Below are 18,528 nucleotides of genomic sequence, written 5' to 3' on the forward strand. Positions count from 1 at the left end.
AATAAAAAATTTAAATATCTATTATATATATAATATTAAATTATATATATTTACACGTATATATCAACCAAAAATATATATAACTTGGAACACTAATCAGCAATCACAAATTATTATGAGTTTTAAATAAAAAGATTTAGATATCCAATGATCGAGCTACAAGTACTACAGGGCGCCATCCATTTAAAATTCACAAAAATCAATAAAAAACCTCCTCTCTCCAACAACAACAACAGCTACAATGTTCGGCACTCCATCTTCCACCCCCGCCTTCGGCACGCCGTCTTCCACCCCGCCATTCGGCATCCCCTCTTCTACTCCCTTATTCGGCACTCCTTCAACGCCAGCTTTCGCTAATGGAGGATTCGGTTCTTCTTTATTCTCTACTCCATTTACTTCTCAAACTCAGCAGCAGCAGCAGCAGCAGCAGCAGCAGCAACAAACTTCGCTTTTTCAGCAACCGTCTACTACTGGTTTCGGATTTCAACAGCAACAGCAGCAGACTCCGTTCGCTACGCCCCTTCAAACGACACCGTTCCCTTCTCCTCCTCCTCCTCAATTGAGTACTCAGATGGCTCTTGTTGCTCCTCTTCCTTTCTCTCTCGCCGATCGCGACATTCAGGTTTGTTTCCCCCATTTTCTTGGCCTGAACCCTAATCAAGATCATTTTTTATTTAATATGTTGATAAAACTCCGAGTCTTGATTGCAGGCGATTGTGGATGCTTATAAAGAGGACCCTGGGAACCTTAAGTATGCTTTCAAGGTTCATTTTATTGTCTTGCTTTTCTTTTCTCTTCTTTTTAAATGTTTTTTTTTACGACTCTGTGTTTGGCTGCATAAAAAGATAAGGAAATAAAATTGTTTCCTAGGTGTAGAATTCTGTGGTGTTTTGTTTTCTTGAATTTGAGTTGATAATTTACATGATTTTTCTTGCTGTTTCAAAATGGTTTGATTAATGAATTGGGGTTTTGGAGCTGACATGGCTGTTGTGTCGGTCATTTTTGTTTGACAGTATTTGTTGTTAAGTGTAACTGACCCGCGGCATAGAGGGAAGCTTGCTGGTGTATCAGACGTGAGTCTACCACTTCACTTTTAGTTACTTTTATTGCTACTTTGTTATTCTGTTTTTGTTTGTGATTGTCTTTGAGTTTGTGTTTGGCTAATTTTGGTGAATAGTCTGCTTTTGCTAGATCATGTGGGCGGAGTCTATGGCGAAGCTAGAGGGTATGGAAGGTACAGATAGAGAACGCCTCTGGCCTCAGCTTGTTCGAGGTTTCAAAGATCTTTCACACCGCCTCAAGGTAGTTGTTCTGAATTTGAGGCATTGGTGTATGTTATGAATTGGATTTGCTATCTAGCAGTTAGTCTTGTGAGTGATTAACAGCTGGCCATCCACTTCTTTAAGATTTATAAGTATCAAAATTGAAGGAGTTTTGCAAGTTAGAGGTTAGAGGGTCATGTCTTTTAGATTTTTTTTACCTTCCTTAACGTGGTTAGTGATAGTTATAATTTGATATGCTCTACCAAGATTTTCCTATTAAGAATATGCTCTGTATTTCATGGAGCTCCTTTGTCCTTTGTGACTTGAAGAGGATTTTGAGTTCAAATAATGTAAAAGTTGGTTTAAGGTTCTGTGATTGGTTTCTACCTGCCAATATCAATCAATGATTGTATACCTATTTATACGCTGGATAATGCAGAAAAATTAGGTAAACAGATGTTGAAATTTCCTGTAGAAAAGGCTAAAGTAGCTCAAGAGATGTTTCTGTGAAGGAGAACTGACATGGATCATCATTTTAATGACTGTTAGTGCGAGGTCATGCATTTATATATCAAGAATGTGTAGTCTAATTCATGCTGGATTAGGTGGCCTACATTTCCCCACTGCAGATTGCAATTCCTTGTAAAAGGCAAATGCAACTGAAAACATTTAAGGTTTTATCTTGGAAGGTTTTGTGCTTTGTGCACTTTTCATTGCAATCAGATTTTTCTGCTAATGGACTGTGCTAACTGAATTTTCTGACATTGTAATGCTTTTTGCTAATTTGATGCAGCTCCAAGATGAAGTAATTGTTTCAGATGCAGAGAGATTGCGAATGACCCAAAGCAACATAAAAATGGTACTGTCTTCCTGCTTAAAAATGGTACTGTCTTCCTGCTTTCCACTTGGCACATCATATTTTCTGGATACTGTTTTGACATTCAAGTATTCTTTTCAGCTTCAAAGGCATTTTCAAGCTGTGGCTCTTCCAAGGATTGAAAGAATGAGACAGAAAGAGCAATGTCTTCAGAGGCATCTTTTAAGGGTGAGAACAAGTGCTCTCTCTCCACTCTCTGAATCACAAAATTAAATTTATTTTTTCCATGTGGTTTGTATGGTTGTCATTTTCTGAATAGTCTACAACATAGACGGTGCACAGTTGTGAGATAAGCTTTCAGAATTTGAAATTCCATTTTAGCTTTTACATTTATTTTACATTTGGAGAATGCATTTTGGTATATTTTCACTATTTTCATTTCAACCCTGAGTTCTGTGCATAAAATAGTTGGATGACACCTGTTTATCAAAGTGAGTATGCACTAGACAAGAGAAATTTAGGAAAGGTCAAGGTTTTTTTCCTTCCCTAGATTCATTGGAGCAGGCTGGTTGGTGAACTTTTTTATTTTTTGCATTAGACACTATTTGTTTCCTTGAACTGCCCTTTTATCCATAATCTTCTTAAGAAATCCTATTGATTTGGATGCACAACTCCATGCAACTGTTCTGTCCACAAGTTTTATGTGAATTGGTAGACGATTAACATTGCATCAATAGTTGCTACAAGATTTAAAATGTCAAGTGAATTGTAACTTAGTCCATGTAGTTTAATGAAATTAAATAATTGGTCCTTGAGTTTTCAAAAAGTATTGTTTGATCCTTATGTTTTTAAATCCATAAATAACTTAGTCCTCAGTCAATTCAACCTTCTTTTTTTCCCGTAAAATTTCATTTTTTTGAAAAATAGAAAAAAGAATATAGATGAGATTAGAAAATTTGATTGGAAAAGAGTATTGTTGGAACAAAAAACTACTAAATAGACGATGTTCAACTTTGATCATTTTTATACTGAAGGGAATTAGTTCCAATAAACTACAGGGACTAAGTTATATTTAATTCAAAATTGTTCAAATTGAAAAGACAAGGTCCAAAGTGATATTTTAATCCAACTGTGGAGTTCATAATGCCTGTTTCTGCTCCAGAGCGTTGCTGTATAGGAAATTCATGCATTCAGTTCTCGATAACTTGTTCTAACATCTACTTTCTCCTATCATATGCTTTAAGGTGATGAGAATAATGGAGGCATTGGAGGGTAAGGGTTTCCGATTGCCCTTAACAAAAGCGGAAGCTGAGTTGGCTGAGAAGTTAGCTGCAATAATTAGACAGGTATGTCTTTCCTGTCCTCTCTCTGATCTGTACACTATTCATTATCACTTAACCTGCATCAGGAGATGATATTAACGAGTAGATGCCATTTCAGCTCAAAGGATCTGGCGCAGAACTTTCTAGGAGGGTTCAAAACCTACTCACTGTATCTCGTGTTCAAGAAAATGGAATTGGTGCTGGAGGTTCTCTTTATCTTCCAGGATCAACCAAAATACATGAACAAAGTCTTGCTGATATGCAGGAGGTAAGAGGGGGACAAGTGAGAATTCATGTGGGGATATAGACGTTACTTTATTAGTTATGATCCTTCTTGCTAAGCTCGTTGTTTCTTTCTCTTTACCCAGTGATGCGTGAACAACATGATATAGTAACATTGAGTGCCTGTTTATTTTAGGTTGCACACCTAAAAGCATTTTACGTTTCAACCTCATTGCCAGACCAACCCTTAGCTGGAGGGAAAATATTAATTACCAGCCTTCAAATTGTACTAATTGTTAATAACAATAAAAATAAAGAAGGAATGGATCTGCAGTGATACTGTTTTTTTATGCGGAGAAGAGTATTATTTTTCTATTTCGATGAATTATATGGCCCTATAAAGTTTGCAATTACAATTATAATGCTCTTGGTTTGATCCTCATAGTATTTTTACATGTAATAGATAACAAGTGACTGGTTTTGTGGGGCAGGTTTTACAACAGCAGACTGAAGCTATTGCAAGGCTTGGCAATGTGTTGAAGCGAGACATCAGGGACATGGAAATTATGATGGCCGAGGGCACAGAGATGACAGAATAATTGAGCTAGAGATACGAGGAGCACTTGCTGATTAATTCCTTGACAAGCTGCAATTTTGTCACTGGTTCAGTTAGCAAGTGATCTGTGATTAATACAGTCCAACTCTGACAAGAGTTGTCATAAACCATACTCAAATTCTCTCCCTCCATCTTCACTATCCCCTCCTCATCAATCCTCGATGGCTTAAATTTGCTAGGGGGCCTGTTTGTGAAATCATCATCAGGAGTGATGGTGTCATCACCAAATGGATCATGTCAGCTGCCACTCAATCGTCGAGGGGGATTCAATTGATCAATGGAGGAGGGTAAAGCTCACACCTGTCGGAGCCAGGGTCTGAAGGAGTTTCCCTAATAGGGCTCTTTATTTCGTGGATTGTTAAGAATAGCTTGTAGTTCAACCATGTGCAAGCTTATGTAGTGTGATTGATGCTTTTGTGAGGAATTGCAAGCTGAGGAGTCGCTCTATCATCTCTCCCGTGCCAACAGTAGCTGCTCATCTCTCTCCTTGCATCCACGATGACAAATCACCCAAAGTAAGCACCTTGCATTTAAAAGTATGTCTTAATACACATCTCAGCGTGTCAGCACCTTGAAAGAATTTGTCATGAACGAGTTTCAATATTTGGAAAGCTATGGGCATATTTATCTTTTCCTTCATATCAACAGCTAAACTGAGCAGCAATTTTAAAGAAGCATGTAATTGTTGTAGTTACCAGGGTAGGGGAGAAAGCAAACAACAAATCCAAGTGCACATAGAGAAGCACATCATATATTATAGGACAATGAAAATAACTTGTTTGAACAACCCCAGAATCTAGTATACGAGACGGAAGAAGGTAAGTTTCTTCATTGTTGCAGGATTTGTACCTTTAAGGATGATGACTTCTCATTAAATCAGAAGAATTTTCTTGACATTTAGAAGGATAGGGTGTTGGTCTCTTCGAATTACACATCTACTTGTGACTTGCAGAGCTGAAGTCATTCTATCACACAATAAAGAAGCAGCAAATTTTGTACCATAAAGGGATATGAACATCAAAATGAAATCTCAGAAAGCCTTATCACTAAAAACCAAAAATAAGGTGGGGGGATTTCCGTTAGTTCGGCGCTGAACAACAAATTCCTCTGGAACCTTGCTGCAATTGCAGCAGAAAAGACATTGCAGAATTTCTTCGAGGATGAATCTGGCAAACACTCTTTCCAGCCAAATTTCAAGATTTTTTTGAAGGAGCCAGCCAAACTCTAAGATTTCAATTCAATTAAAAAACTTGAACAATACACTCACAATACCTTAGAGCTTCAGAGCCCAAAATTTGCTCACGTGGAATCCATCCATCAATGTTCATTAAATCTAACCAGTGGCCAAAAATATCCACACATATTCGGATATCCCAACGCCTGCATATGCCCGCAAAAACATGTTTGGTTAGCCTGGCAACAGCACATAGTAACTTTATAATGTAACTGGAAATTAGACCTGACCAGATCAACAGTTGATGAAAACCTTCATCCCATGAAAATCCCCTAGGAAAGAATGGTCGGCTTGGAACAGCCGTATGCAGCTCAGCTGGCCAATATGAAATAAAATTATTATATCTGCAAGGAAAATGGCCAACTGTATGACTTTGTCAGGCACAAAAAATGATGGCAAGCAAATCATACATTAAAAAAAGAAAAAACAGTTAGATGAATTGTGAAAGCAGAAAAACATAACAAGATAAGAGTAGAAGATAGAGATCTCCTAGCATCTAATGAACTGATATAGATAATGCTCGCTCATTATTTGCCATTTCTTTCTTATTATCCGTCCCCACACAACAGGAACATGCAATCCTTACTGCAAAGACATGAAATAATTTAAAGGGAGAAATCCCAGAAGAGATAGCTAATCTCACATACTTGGGAGGGAGAAATCCCAGAAGAGATAGCTAATCACACATACTTGGGTACTTCGAATTTATCTCGGAATCAATTGACTGGAAAGATTCCTGACAAGATTGGAAGCCTACATCTGTTAGAAATTGTTGATCTCTCAAACAATTATCTTTCAGGTCTTATTCCTCCGAGCATGTCTTCCATGACTTTCTTGAATCACCTGAATCTGTCCCGCAATAACTTATCAGGACCAATTCCATCAGCCAACCAATTCCAAACCTTCGATGATCCATCTATATATGACTTTGCGGGTCTCCATTACCAACCAAATGTTCAACGCCTGGTAATGAAGCACCAGAAATCAAGAATGATGAGGTCGAGGATGAAGATGATTGTGAAATGCCGTGGGGTTTTGGGTTGTTTGTGGGACATTGATAACGAAGAAGTCTTGGAGACGTGCCTATTAATTTCCAGTTCATAGACGAAATGAAAGAAAAAATCTATGTGGCCATTCCTTGATCATTGAATCCTGATGTCAACTTCATTACCTACTCATAATGCAAGTCCAATAACTCTTACTCCCTTTTCTATTTGATAATAACCTGAGCTCTGGCTCCATATCAATCCATTCTTTAAGGCCTCGGTCAATGACAGGACCACCACGGTAGAACAATCCTTCTTTCAGTCGTCATGCCTTTGCCAATAAATTAAATTGGCTCGGTAGCTAGTCGAATAGTACTGTCTGTATAAAAATGTTATTAATTCTGTACCATGAACTCAACATGGTGTTGGTCCAAACCATCAAGCAAATGAGAATCTGCAGAAATTATAGCAAATTCAGAGGACTAGGGTAGGAAGATTCCCTTTGCTTTCATAAGGTCCAAACCACCAAGTACATGAGAATCTGCAAAAACCTAGGTCACCTAATTCCTTGATGATGTTCACTGAAAGTTCAATTGTCATTTTGTATATTCACTCTAGTTTTTTCGTTTGCTGAAATCAAAGATTAGACAACCTATTTTTATCTTCTCTATAGCTATTTAAATGATTTATTTTCTTTTTTCCCTGACATTTTGATTTTCTTTTTTGTTTTCCTAGATGCATTTGTTCTTTTCAAAAGCCATTCTTTAGGTTTAGCATATCAAAGATACCTGATAGATTGCTGTGATTAATCAAAGATTACAAGTAAACTGTAGATAATTGAATATACAATAAGAAGAACAAAGAGAATGTGTGGTTGAAAGATTCAAATGCACTTGACCGAAAAGAATGAGTATGAAGTCCACTTGTTTCCTGCTTAAATAGAATCAGGACCTCCAAATCTTGTAAAGAATTTACTTTCTGGACCACTTCCCATGAACATTGGCCACGAGATGTCATTGTTGGAAAAACTAGATATTTCTCAAAACTTCTTGAACGGTAGCATTCCGCCATCCATGAGTAGAATGGCAAGTTTAAGTTTTCTTCACCTGTCAAGCAATCATCTATCTGGAGCACTACCTACCAACTGGCAGGCTTTGCAAGGTCTGACGGTGATAGATCTATCCTGTAACAATCTATCTGGCAGGATTCCTAGCTCCATGTGGCTATCACCGTCTCTAACCTGGCTAAAGTTGAGAAATAACAATCTTTATGGTGAGCTTTCATCAACCTTACAGAAATGCACAGGCTTGTTTGCACTTGATCTTGGAGGAGATAAATTCTTTGGGGCCATCCCAAATCTGTTTGCTAAAAACCCTTCTTCCTCCTTTTTTTAATCATATTTAGGCTTAAGAGCCAATATGTTGGTTGGAAATATTCCTGGAACTCTGTGTTACCTCTCCAGAGTACACATTTTGGACCTTGCACTTAATAATTTATCAGGGCCCATCCCCAAATGTCTTCGCAATTTAACTGCCTTGAAATTGCCAGGATTACTTTTCAAATCTACTATCAACCCTGCATGTGTCATACTCTAGTCATGCAGAATTGAACGCGGAAGGTATGCTCGTTGAATATACAAGCATAATTTCTGTGGTAAATATCATAGACATGTCATGCAACAATCTATCAGGAGTGATGCCAGAGGAGATAACAAATCTCTCAACTTTGGTGACCCTGGATTTGTCCTGGAACCAGCTAACTGGTATGATACCAGAGAAGCTTGAAGCAGTTAGAAGATCCTGACCTCTCATCTAACCACCATTCTGGCTTATTCCTCCGAGCATGACTTCATTGACTTTTTTGAAAAACTTGAATCTGTCGTTCAACAATTTGTCTGGACAATTCCATCCACCAATCAGTTCCATACCTTCAATGATCCATCAATTTACGAGGGTAACCCATATCTTCGTGGACCTCCATTGCCAATCATGTGTGACATCACCAACAATGGGAAAGCTGGATTCAAAAGTTACAAAGAGAAAGGTGAAGATGATCCTGAAAATCTATGGTTTTACATGGGCATGGGATCAGGATTTATAGTGGGATTTTGGGCTGTTTGTGGAAGCTTGGCCATCAAGAAGTCTTGGAGACATGCCTATTTCAAGTTTCTTGATGGAGTGGAAGATAAGCTATTTATGTTCATTACGCACAGCTCACTGGCAATTAAAATGAAGATGGCAAGAAACTAGAAGGCAAAGGTAGATAATAAATGACCCTCTTCTTCTCCTTGCCTTTCTTCTTTTTCATTGATTTTGATAGTTATAAATATGTTAATGTTTTGGTTACTGCAGAACCATAGAGAACGCGAGTCATATGGATGATCACGCTTGAGAGGAAAGAACGTGAACTAAAAGGAAGGCAAATCATTCCTCGTTGAGTGCAAATTGTTCGAGGGGGGTGGAACTGTGATGGAAGAAGAGTCATGAATAAACTGGAGCATTTCGCTGCATTTGTGCTACTATGTATACACAAAATTGCTGTACTGGGAGCTGATACAAATCTGTAATATATGTAACCTTGTCATGTTCCTATTTCTTGTGTTTTTCTCTCATTGAACATTACCGTGACCGACTTTATTTGCCAGGGAGGATAAGACTTAAATCAAACTGGAAAAATGTTGGACATTTTAGTGATACCTGTCCTGCTTCTTTCTATTGGTAATTATATCTGTTCAGTGATTTGTTTTCCCTTTATAACAATACAAACACAGGAAAACAAGAGGAAAAGCTCAATGAGCTCTTGCACAATGTATTAATATATAGAACCCAGTTCACGAATTGCTCTCTTCAGAAGAAATCAAAGTATAGTTGTGAAATAATCTTAGACTTCTGTTCCTCACAGTTGCATCGATACAGTGCTGCTTGTAAGAAGAACGTAAGAAGTTTGACAGTGGATAAGCTTATTACCGTTAACCACTATGGGCAGGGCTAAGCCTCTTCCTCCTCTCACTAAAGCTCAGGCTCCGCACAATATTTGGAAGGCAGCAATGTGAAAAATGAGTTGGTTTCTCTTTTCCAGATTTGGAACCACTGTGTGGAGTTGTTTCATTGCTGCGGACAGAGCTTTCTGCATATTGATATGGACTTCCATTTGTATATTTTGAAGGGAGGTAAACAGCAATAGGCTTGCCGTTGACTGTGTCTTGGAAACTTTGGTTGTCATCAGCCAGATCGTCGTTGATGTTCTCTCGAAAGAGCTCGATTAGTTGCTTCTTCCTATCAGCTGGAGAAGGTTCAGGTATTGACCTGGCTGAACTACTACTACAGAGAGACTCTTCACATGGAAGAGGAATTTCTATATAGCTGCCTTGGTGAATAGGAGTAGTGCCACATGATGGAGTGAAATCTACATAAATGAAGTAACCTAATCTTAAACCAAAGATGTAGGCATAGAAATGCTAACGATGATTTATGTTAAAACACATAGGTTTCTTGGAAGAAACTAAGCCACAGAAAGAAATACAAGGAAACCTCACCACCATCGACGCTGAGGTAATCTTCACAATCAGACTCTATCCAGGGATGAGAATCAAAAAACATATCCTCTCGGTTACCTGAATAAGCAAGAGACACGCAAAGCAGGTTAGGAGAGCAGGTCAAGAGGAACAGCAACACAAGTACAGACGCGGTGTGAAACAGGATACAAAAACTGCAGGACTTAGCACACGGTGTGAGAACCTTAAAGAATATGATCTTAATTGATGCCAAGTTGCATCTTGATGAGTAAACATGTAAAATTTTCAATTTTATATGCTAATGGAAAATGGGTAATCAGTGTTTCATGTTCAAGACAAAAATAGGGCACAGATTAATAGAAGATCGTCAGGTTGTTCATATTAACCAGAGAGCTTTGTAAGGACAATGTCCTTGGGATACCTTGGCCTCGAACGAACATCTTCAAGCATGAAGTTCTATAATTTCTAGGAGGTTTTATCTGATTAACTGATTATGCATTTCAACATTTCTTCAGAGTAAATCATAAGTTTAAACTGCAGTTTGCTGAATGCTTTGCAGACATCATGGAGATTTCGGAAAGACTACCTAGCATATATTCAGACTGTTAAAATGTAGTCCACGTACGAGCAAACTGCAGAACCCCACTATTATCATGAAGGAAATTCATACATTTCCCGTATAGGAAAGAAGTAGTCTGCAGCTGAAACGTTCCTTTTCATTTTCATCATCGGATAGATGAAAAGAGGTAAATCAACGAATCACATGACTGCCAAGGATTCCATCACTAACAATAAACAAGATGCTACCAGCTGCAGCCACCAAAATTAAGGTCGCAGCCAAATGAGGGACATCTATTGCATTCCATTTCAACATTTATAGGATCAACATCTATCTCAACATTTCATACTCACAAACCACTCGATTGGAAAGCAAATCAGGATTAGAAAAAAAAAGGATATGTAAGGGACAGTGGTAAGAATGTCAAGAGAGGATATTGGTATACACGAAAGATGAAAATTTACATGATAAAATAAACTTAAAATCTTACTCAAGTCATTAACACTGGCTTGATAAGGCACTGGCGACAAGGACTGGGGCTTGGGATTGAGTTGTTCAGTCATGGAGTGATCACCATTCACTGTGCTGCTGTCCTTCACAGGTGATTCAATATGGATACAGTTTCCTTGAGAATCAATGGTGCATTTGAGTTTCAAAGCAGGGCCTGTTTTCTTTTGAACTGAAGCACAATTGCCCATGTCTGCAACAATACTCTATAAATCCATTACCGAACTTGCATTATTTGGACTTAATGTTGTTGGGGAAAAGGGTAGTCACTTTCCAACTAAAGTCTGAGATAAAAGTAGATTGGTCTTGAAAGCCAAGTGATGGCGTTTGCAGAGGGACCCCACCCTTTACTGTAATTTCCTTTTCTAGTTCTACTGTGTATCACCACCACCACTATTTGTTAGTGGCAGCGGCAAGACAAGGAAAGAAAAGCTGCTTTTTGGTGGTTCCCATGATCTTAACTTTGAAATGAACAGACCCTTTTGCTACTATTGATCTTTTTTGGTGTTATATTATTGAACGCTTATTGACTTGAAATTCATCTGGATTTGGAAATGACAATCATGAGCTAGCTGAACTTAAAAAAAATGAACAGGGCATTCAGAAATCCCAAGATCACGCCGTAGTTTTCCTGTTATGAGGCTTCAAATAATCATTTTCTTAGTGGGATCTCTTATTGGCTTGTCGGCTATCATTTCTAAATACAGACCTAACTTGATGACTGCGTCCGCAAGAGATACACATCTTAACTGCTCAAGAATTCAGCACCGAAAAAACTCAAAACATTTCGAGGGGTGTAACTCAATTATTCAGACTTTAAATTTACTTACTTCAAAGTCATTGGAGACTTACATGATCATTAACTTCAGGACCCGTGGGATTAGTTGAGGTGCACGCAAGCTGACCCGAATACTCACATTATTTATATATATAAAAAGAATTGAGCATCGAAAATTCTGAGGAATATAGCTCAACTGATTACGCATTGAGTTTGTTTATCAGAGGTCACTAGTTTAAGTGCCACAAGTCTCAGGATCACTGGAGGTTTACATAGTCATTAACTTTAGGACGGGATTAGTCGAGGTACGCGTAAACTAGCCCGAACATCTACTATTACTAAAACAAAAAAGAAAAAAGAAAAAAAAGAACTTAACCATGTCTTTCACGACGCAATGTAAATTGTGATGAAGGATGAATTAATATATGGGATAGATTAATCTTAACTTCACCTGGTCTACAAATTAAACCCTGAATGGTTGTGATGAAATTTAAGAACACGCAACAAAGTGATGATGCCATTCCTTTCTGGTGGAAAAGATAACTTCAAATATATATGAGATGAAAATGATGTTTGCTGTCCTCCTTTTCTGTCGTTAGCCAATTTTGGTCCCAATATTGTTCTTTCCCTTTCGTCTTTTGGGTTTGCTTTGGAAAGGAAGGAGGTTTGGTGCATAAAGCATGCGGCATGTTGACATATTTTGAGTTAAAAGCTAATCAACAATGATTGAAGTTTTCAGACATCATATGACATCTTGATACCAACGGATATCTAATGCGGTTCCAGACCCAAAATCCCGAATCTTAGGAGTCCATTTCCCTGGCTTGCTCTTGAATCTTGCGAGAAACAATAATTTTTCAGATTCAGTCTCATTATTTTTATTTTTTTAATTTCACGAACCCTGCTGAGCTAGTCTAGATTGAGCATAAAGATCCACAACATGAACATAAAATACTGATGACTACATAAATATTCAACAAGGAATCATGATACTAAGATTTTCAATCAATGCTCAATGCTCCATCCAAACTAATCTATCAAAACAATGAGTTTTTTTATTTTACTAATTTGCCTTCACCTGTGTTCCTATGCATAACTTCGGAATGGAAGTTTATTTGGATCTGGATTCCTGTAGACTGTATCATCAAACTCTCTGTTTCGATGTTTTGTCTTCTATGGATCTCTTTGCCTTAAAGGCACAGCCATATAAAAGACGGAAGTAATATCACAGTAAGAATTGCTGAAAAGTGCAGATAAGCTAACTTTAATGATTCCTACCGTTCTGATAGGATACCAACACACTTCTACACGTTCTGATAGGATAACTTGCCACTTGTGGCTGTGTGCCTTCTTTAGTGAAGAAAAGCACCTTACCTAATTTTAAATGAGTTTCTGTGTGAACCTAAATAACCCAAAATTTGATTTAGAGCATGCAGATTGAGACCATCATTTAAATTATAAAATAGTAAATTGTTACCTAAAACCCCACTTGGTTTAACCTGCGCTCTATATTTCTTGGATGGAAACATGACTCTCTAAGCTTTTGTGGGGAGAAAAAGAGGAACACACTCAGCGGAAAATTCCCTCGCATACAAAAACTGAAGAAATAATTTAGTCGTTGCTATGGTGTGCAGCTGTGCAGTGAAGCAAGGAAGTAACATGCAGGTCCTGGGATGTCACCAGCACTTGTGTAAGTAAAATCTACCGATCAAGAAATTTAGAGTGGAACTATCAATGCTGAAATTGTAATCGAAGAGAGGTTATTCACATGAACCATATAAAAAGCCAATACATGCACCATCATTTTCAACAATGGAACTATCAATTCTTACTCTTTAATCTATACTACGAATCTCCGAGGATCATCCTGTCCTCTTCTGATATCTCTATCCCTCTCCTCCAACCACACTTTCCCCACTATTTCCTTAACACAATCCCATAAAAGTCAACATTGTTCAGAAATCAAACTTGTAAGTATGGATTACAAAGATATAGCTGAGATTAGGATAAGGGCAAGGAGCTTCCACTACGAAGAATACAATAACAGAAGGGAGTTCTTGAAGAGCTATCCTCTTCACTGTGGAGCAGAAAACAAGACAGCCATTGAAGAGATGGTCAGCACCACTAAAAAGAGGGTAATCGTAACAGTATTTCACTGGAGTGCAGTGAAGGGTGGGTTCTGTTATAGAGGAGAGCATGAGCTCCAGAATTTATATCATGGCTTGTATCCATGTCAGCTTCAATGCCCCTATGGCCCTAATTCAGCTGAGATTCCACCTTTTCTGCCTCCACTTGGCAATTGTCAGGCAGGCACCCAATGGTGGAAGTTCGGTGCTTTATTCTGATACTAGGACTTGTTATCATGCAAAAACTTGACTCGTGACCCATAAAATCATCTTGCTAAATTATCACAATTGCACGACATGAAAAACATTCTACAGGCTAAATAACAGACAGTTAGGCACGAGTCAGTGCAGCAAAAATCATGATTTTTAGCATCCTAAAGCAGACACTAATTTCTAGGGCAAGTTATGATGAGTTCCAAGGGATCTTAAAGAAGATTCATGACATGATGCATCTTCTTATCATGTTACTAGTAGCTTTCACTACAGAATATCCATGTTAATATAAACAGATAGGGCAGAGAGTATGGTTTGCAACCCAGTTGCTCTGAACCCACCCTCTCCATTTTTTTTTATCATTACAGAGCTTAAAAATCTTCCCTAACCAAGTCCTAATTCAATGAAGACGACAACAGCACCAAGCCTGGTATGGGAAACACAAAATCCAATGGTACACAAGAAATGAAATCAAGCCTAAACTATGAAAAGAATTAACTTTTAAACCACACACATATTCTCTTATTAGAGCCTTAATATGCATGGCAATGCACAAACATGATGGAATGCTGCCAAAGAAGCACTCATTCAAGTTCACATAGAAGCAACATGCAACCAAATTGAACCCAACACAACTAACACAAACAAATCAATGACACAAACAATCAAAAACAGAGAAAGAGTAAATGAGATAATCAAAAAGCAAGACCTTTTGCTTCCATGCTATCTCATAAAATCAAAAAATAATTAAATACCATACATTATATTGATGCTACTATCTATATATATTTCATTCATAATTCATGGATGGATATAAAAACAGCAAATAGAATGCATTCATCACGTTATAAAAAAAATTCATCACCTACTAACATAACAATAAATTGGGAATTAGGAGGAAAAAAAATCACTTGTACTCAAAAGTTGGCACAGGTGGTGCATCAAAACTCTCCAAAACCTCCGTCTTACTACTAGCCGCCGTCGATTCCTTCTTCTTCTTCTCTCCACCGAACCACCCACCGAACCACGAACCCGACTCACCCTCTTGGGCCTGGCCCATGGGGAACCCTCCTGGCCCACCACCAGCCATAGCAGGGATAGGATCTTCATCAATCATGATTGGCATGCTCTGTTGATCACCCATAACCTTGTTAAGCATAATCCCAGCTCCTTCTATCAGACCCAAAAGAACGCCACCAAATACAGCTGACCGAGCGGAGGCGCCAAGCCCTTGCCGCATGGAGAGAAAGCCTCCCGTGGCGGCGCCGGCGATGATTGAGTTCCAAGGATCCTCCTTCTGGCGGAGGTAAACCATCGAACAGTCAAAGGCGGAGAAGAGGCCTCCCCACACGGCGAAACTGCCTCCGACACGCGGCGCATTCATTCGAACGGCTTGTGTACCGCCCATAAGACGTGCACCGCTGGGAGAATTGTGGACGCCTTTTAGGAAGTGGAAAGCCGATCCGCCAACAGCTCCCATTCCAAAAGCGCCGCCGATGTCGTCCAGAATCCGGTCTGGACACGGCTCTCTAGAAGTCTCAGGTGTCCCCATCGATCGAAATTGCCCACCGATTTAGGGGTTCTTTTATTAACAAATTAATTCCGGTTCGTGAAAGAGAGAGAGCTAGCTTGCTAGGTCTCCTTTCTTTCGGCCTTTCCAAGTCCCTTAGGGTTCATTTTGACCTACGCCCCACGCTTGAGGGTGTTTAGTATTGTGGTAGTTTTTATGGTTATAGTGTGAAAAAAGTAGTTTAATAAAAAGTGTTTTTTGTGAGGTTGATTTAAAAAAAAATTGGTGTTTGGTTAAAACTATGGTTGAAGTTGTGATTTAAAAAAAAACAGTTTTTTGTGTTTGGTTAAAACACTGTGGTTGAAATTGTGGTCGAAAAAAAGCAGTTTTGTGTTTGATAAAACTGTGGTTAAAAAAAAATACTTTCTTGTTTTTGGTTAATATGCTTTGTATTTTATATTTGATTTGAATTAATTAAAAGGACATATATAAATACATATATATAATTCCAAAACATAGGTGTTTTGTAATTATGATTACATAACAAAATGAAAAATCCTTATACATTAATGTACTCCTTTATTGTTCCATTAAACTATTTGCAATTCCATCGCGTACAAAATCCATACGTGAAGGCCTCTATGAGCCTTGAACGGCCGAAGCCTGAACAATATCAGGTAAAAAGTCATCTGAAATTAAATTGGGGTTGCGATCATACTCAGAAAAAACTGCATCATCTTGCGAACTCCTTCTAATATAGTTATGTACTGCCATTGATGCAACTACAATCTCAACTTATGTCTTGTATGGATAAGCATGCATGTTTTGCAAAATTTTCCACCTCTGTTTCCATACCCCAAAAGAACGTTCAATCACGTTACGTAGTGACGAGTGTGCACGATTAAACACTTCTTTCCGACCACTTGGTTGTCCACGACGCCTAAATTCTTGGAAGTGATACCTCTCGCCTTTGTAGGGACCCAAATACCCATACTCGTTTGGATATCCAACATCAACCAAATAGTATTTTCCTGCAAAAATAACAACATGGTAATTTTAAACAAAACTGGAAAAAAATTATATGCCTTCAATTACCAAATCTTCAATTTAGTCAAAATCACAACCTTCCGGAGGTTTTGGAAATTTGATATTGCTATTGTCAATAGCCTCAAGAAAAATACGCGTATCATGTGCACTGTCTTCCCATCCTGCCCACATGAACATGAATTGCATGTCGAAACTATAAGCGGCCATGACATTTTGTGTTGGTACACATTTTCTTCCAATAAATGGAATTTGATTTGCAGATGGTATGCAGGCACGAACATGTGTTACATCAATTGCACCGACACAATTCTACATGCCACGAAAACATTTATAATACTCATAAACATTTATAACATATTTCATACTCCTCTGAACAACTTAATTAAACTACTTAATTATATAAAAAAATTCATCTTACCTTGAAATGTGGCATAAATCTTGGATCCATAGCAATTTCTCTTGGTGTGCTCGTAAATTGTGGATCTACTGGTTTTATGACTTCCACAGCAAACAAACGTAATGATTTAAACACTTCTTTAAAACATCTACTAATAGTTTCACCTGAATGCTGGAATCTTTCCTGCACTTGTCTATTTGACGCCCCAACTGCTATTGTAAATAGAAACATTGCCACCTTTTCAATAACGCTCATTCTTCTTGACGGTTTTAAGCCATGTTGCGTTTCTAATTCGGTGCACAAACTCAACAAAGTGGTTGCGTCCATCCTGAACATGTTAACACTTCGTTTCCAATGACCTCTTAAAACCTCTGACAACCAACGCATCCCTGTGTTATAGGAAACCATACATGGTTCTTTATACATATAATTAATATAATACATGTTTATAGCTCCAGTTGTGCATATAATTAATTTTTTCCTATCAAAATGCCTCCTTATAATAAATGCATCGTCACCATCACTTTCATCGTCAACGTCGTCGTCGTCATCATCATCGTCATTACTGTCGTCGGAGTCGTTTCCATTACTATCATCTCCGGCACCATCAACTGAAGCACCACTACCTTCATAACTAGGATAATTAATTTGGTCTATAATGCGGTTCATTACATTATCATAATTACCATCGAAATCTTCATTAAATTTGTCATTAAATCGTAGATCATCCATAACTTCAATTACATGTAAACAAGAAAAAAAAATGTTGTTAATAAAAAACTTTAAATAATTAAATATCATTCAATAAAAAAACTATCAAAGAGTTGGTGCAACATAAATTTTTTCCATACCTGTAAAGCCAACAAAAAAGGAGTATTCTACTTGCTTGTATAAAATGCAATTGAGAGGTTTGAGAAGCTTGTTATGAAGAAAGCTAGTTCAGTGAAAAATATGATGCAAACATTCCTCTTTATATAGAAAAATTTCAATGCTATTTACGTCTATTTTACAATTTTTGAGCTTTCAACATAAGTACATTCACATGTATATATATATGCTATAAAAGTAGCATATAATGTTACTTTTACAGCTCATATATGTACACCATCCTGATATGTAGTCTTTCAAACCAGAGTTAAAAGGAATAAAAACAGAGTTAAAAGTTAAAAACCAGCAGCAAGACCAAGCTTTCAGAAAAGGAAGAAACACCAACATCATTAGTCCCATCAGACCTCACGGCAGCAAAGAAAAAAACAGCAACAGTAAATTGCAAAAGGGGTTTCTTTTCAGACATCACAAGCTCACAGTAGCTACCTAATGGAAAAAAATACAGCCAATGAAAGAATTACCAGCAGCATGTCAATCTCACAGTAGCTAACCAATGGAAAAAATTACAGCTAAGCAAAGAAACATAGCAG

At 37.9% G+C, this 18,528-nt stretch overlaps 3 protein-coding genes and 2 long non-coding RNA genes across 8 annotated transcripts; 2 read left to right on the top strand and 3 right to left on the bottom strand.

The window, feature by feature from the left end:
• The first annotated feature begins 129 nt into the window (after positions 1 to 129).
• Positions 130 to 4,878, top strand: LOC18101625 (nuclear pore complex protein NUP54). 2 transcript variants are annotated; one of them, XM_052454834.1, is made up of 9 exons: positions 131 to 622; positions 711 to 764; positions 1,014 to 1,073; positions 1,192 to 1,302; positions 2,056 to 2,121; positions 2,221 to 2,307; positions 3,324 to 3,425; positions 3,520 to 3,669; positions 4,115 to 4,878. In XM_052454834.1, the coding sequence occupies exons 1-9, from the start codon at positions 242 to 244 to the stop codon at positions 4,220 to 4,222; spliced, it is 1,119 nt and encodes a 372-aa protein (XP_052310794.1). In that variant the 5' UTR covers positions 131 to 241; the 3' UTR covers positions 4,223 to 4,878. The 2 variants fall into 2 exon arrangements, with proteins under 2 accessions (XP_052310795.1, XP_052310794.1); XM_052454835.1 differs by lacking the exon at positions 1,014 to 1,073 and having other exon boundaries at positions 130 to 622.
• LOC7494775 (uncharacterized) lies at positions 4,223 to 6,695 on the bottom strand. Of its 3 annotated transcripts, none has more exons than XR_002983338.2 (4): positions 6,164 to 6,695; positions 5,704 to 6,058; positions 5,512 to 5,619; positions 4,223 to 5,417 (listed from the first exon to the last, which is right to left on the bottom strand). It is a non-coding gene; the product is annotated as an uncharacterized LOC7494775 (long non-coding RNA). The 3 variants fall into 3 exon arrangements; XR_002983339.2 differs by having other exon boundaries at positions 5,704 to 5,817; positions 6,121 to 6,693; XR_002983337.2 differs by having other exon boundaries at positions 5,704 to 6,689.
• Positions 6,696 to 8,050: 1,355 nt separating this feature from the next.
• Positions 8,051 to 9,148, top strand: LOC112328445 (uncharacterized). The gene is made up of 2 exons (XR_002983341.2): positions 8,051 to 8,717; positions 8,811 to 9,148. It is a non-coding gene; the product is annotated as an uncharacterized LOC112328445 (long non-coding RNA).
• An 86-nt stretch (positions 9,149 to 9,234) lies between these two features.
• On the bottom strand, positions 9,235 to 11,731 carry LOC7494776 (uncharacterized protein At3g27210). The gene is made up of 3 exons (XM_024606993.2): positions 11,023 to 11,731; positions 9,995 to 10,072; positions 9,235 to 9,864 (listed from the first exon to the last, which is right to left on the bottom strand). The coding sequence occupies exons 1-3, from the start codon at positions 11,228 to 11,230 to the stop codon at positions 9,428 to 9,430; spliced, it is 723 nt and encodes a 240-aa protein (XP_024462761.1). The 5' UTR covers positions 11,231 to 11,731; the 3' UTR covers positions 9,235 to 9,427.
• Positions 11,732 to 14,848: 3,117 nt separating this feature from the next.
• On the bottom strand, positions 14,849 to 15,867 carry LOC7494777 (mitochondrial import inner membrane translocase subunit TIM17-2). The gene has a single exon (XM_002312591.4). It carries the CDS (start codon positions 15,706 to 15,708, stop codon positions 15,064 to 15,066), a length of 645 nt encoding a protein of 214 aa, XP_002312627.1. The 5' UTR covers positions 15,709 to 15,867; the 3' UTR covers positions 14,849 to 15,063.
• Between the last annotated feature and the right edge of the window lie 2,661 nt (positions 15,868 to 18,528).

The sequence above is a fragment of the Populus trichocarpa genome, chromosome 8 (assembly GCF_000002775.5).
Source record: "Populus trichocarpa isolate Nisqually-1 chromosome 8, P.trichocarpa_v4.1, whole genome shotgun sequence".
In the NCBI taxonomy this organism is placed as follows: Eukaryota; Viridiplantae; Streptophyta; class Magnoliopsida; order Malpighiales; family Salicaceae; genus Populus; species Populus trichocarpa.

Bases quoted from the DNA above. Each gene is read 5' to 3' on its own strand.
- LOC18101625 (XM_052454834.1), top strand. From the start codon at position 242: ATGTTCGGCACTCCATCTTCCACCCCCGCCTTCGGCACGCCGTCTTCC. The intron at 1,074-1,191 runs GTGAGTCTACCA...TGCTTTTGCTAG, and splicing joins AGCTTGCTGGTGTATCAGAC to ATCATGTGGGCGGAGTCTAT. The intron at 3,426-3,519 runs GTATGTCTTTCC...ATGCCATTTCAG, and splicing joins TAGCTGCAATAATTAGACAG to CTCAAAGGATCTGGCGCAGA.
- LOC7494776 (XM_024606993.2), bottom strand. From the start codon at position 11,230: ATGGGCAATTGTGCTTCAGTTCAAAAGAAAACAGGCCCTGCTTTGAAA. The intron at 10,073-11,022 runs GTAAGATTTTAA...TTGCTTATTCAG, and splicing joins AGCCAGTGTTAATGACTTGA to GTAACCGAGAGGATATGTTT. The intron at 9,865-9,994 runs GTGAGGTTTCCT...TCATTTATGTAG, and splicing joins TTACCTCAGCGTCGATGGTG to ATTTCACTCCATCATGTGGC.
- LOC7494777 (XM_002312591.4), bottom strand. From the start codon at position 15,708: ATGGGGACACCTGAGACTTCTAGAGAGCCGTGTCCAGACCGGATTCTG.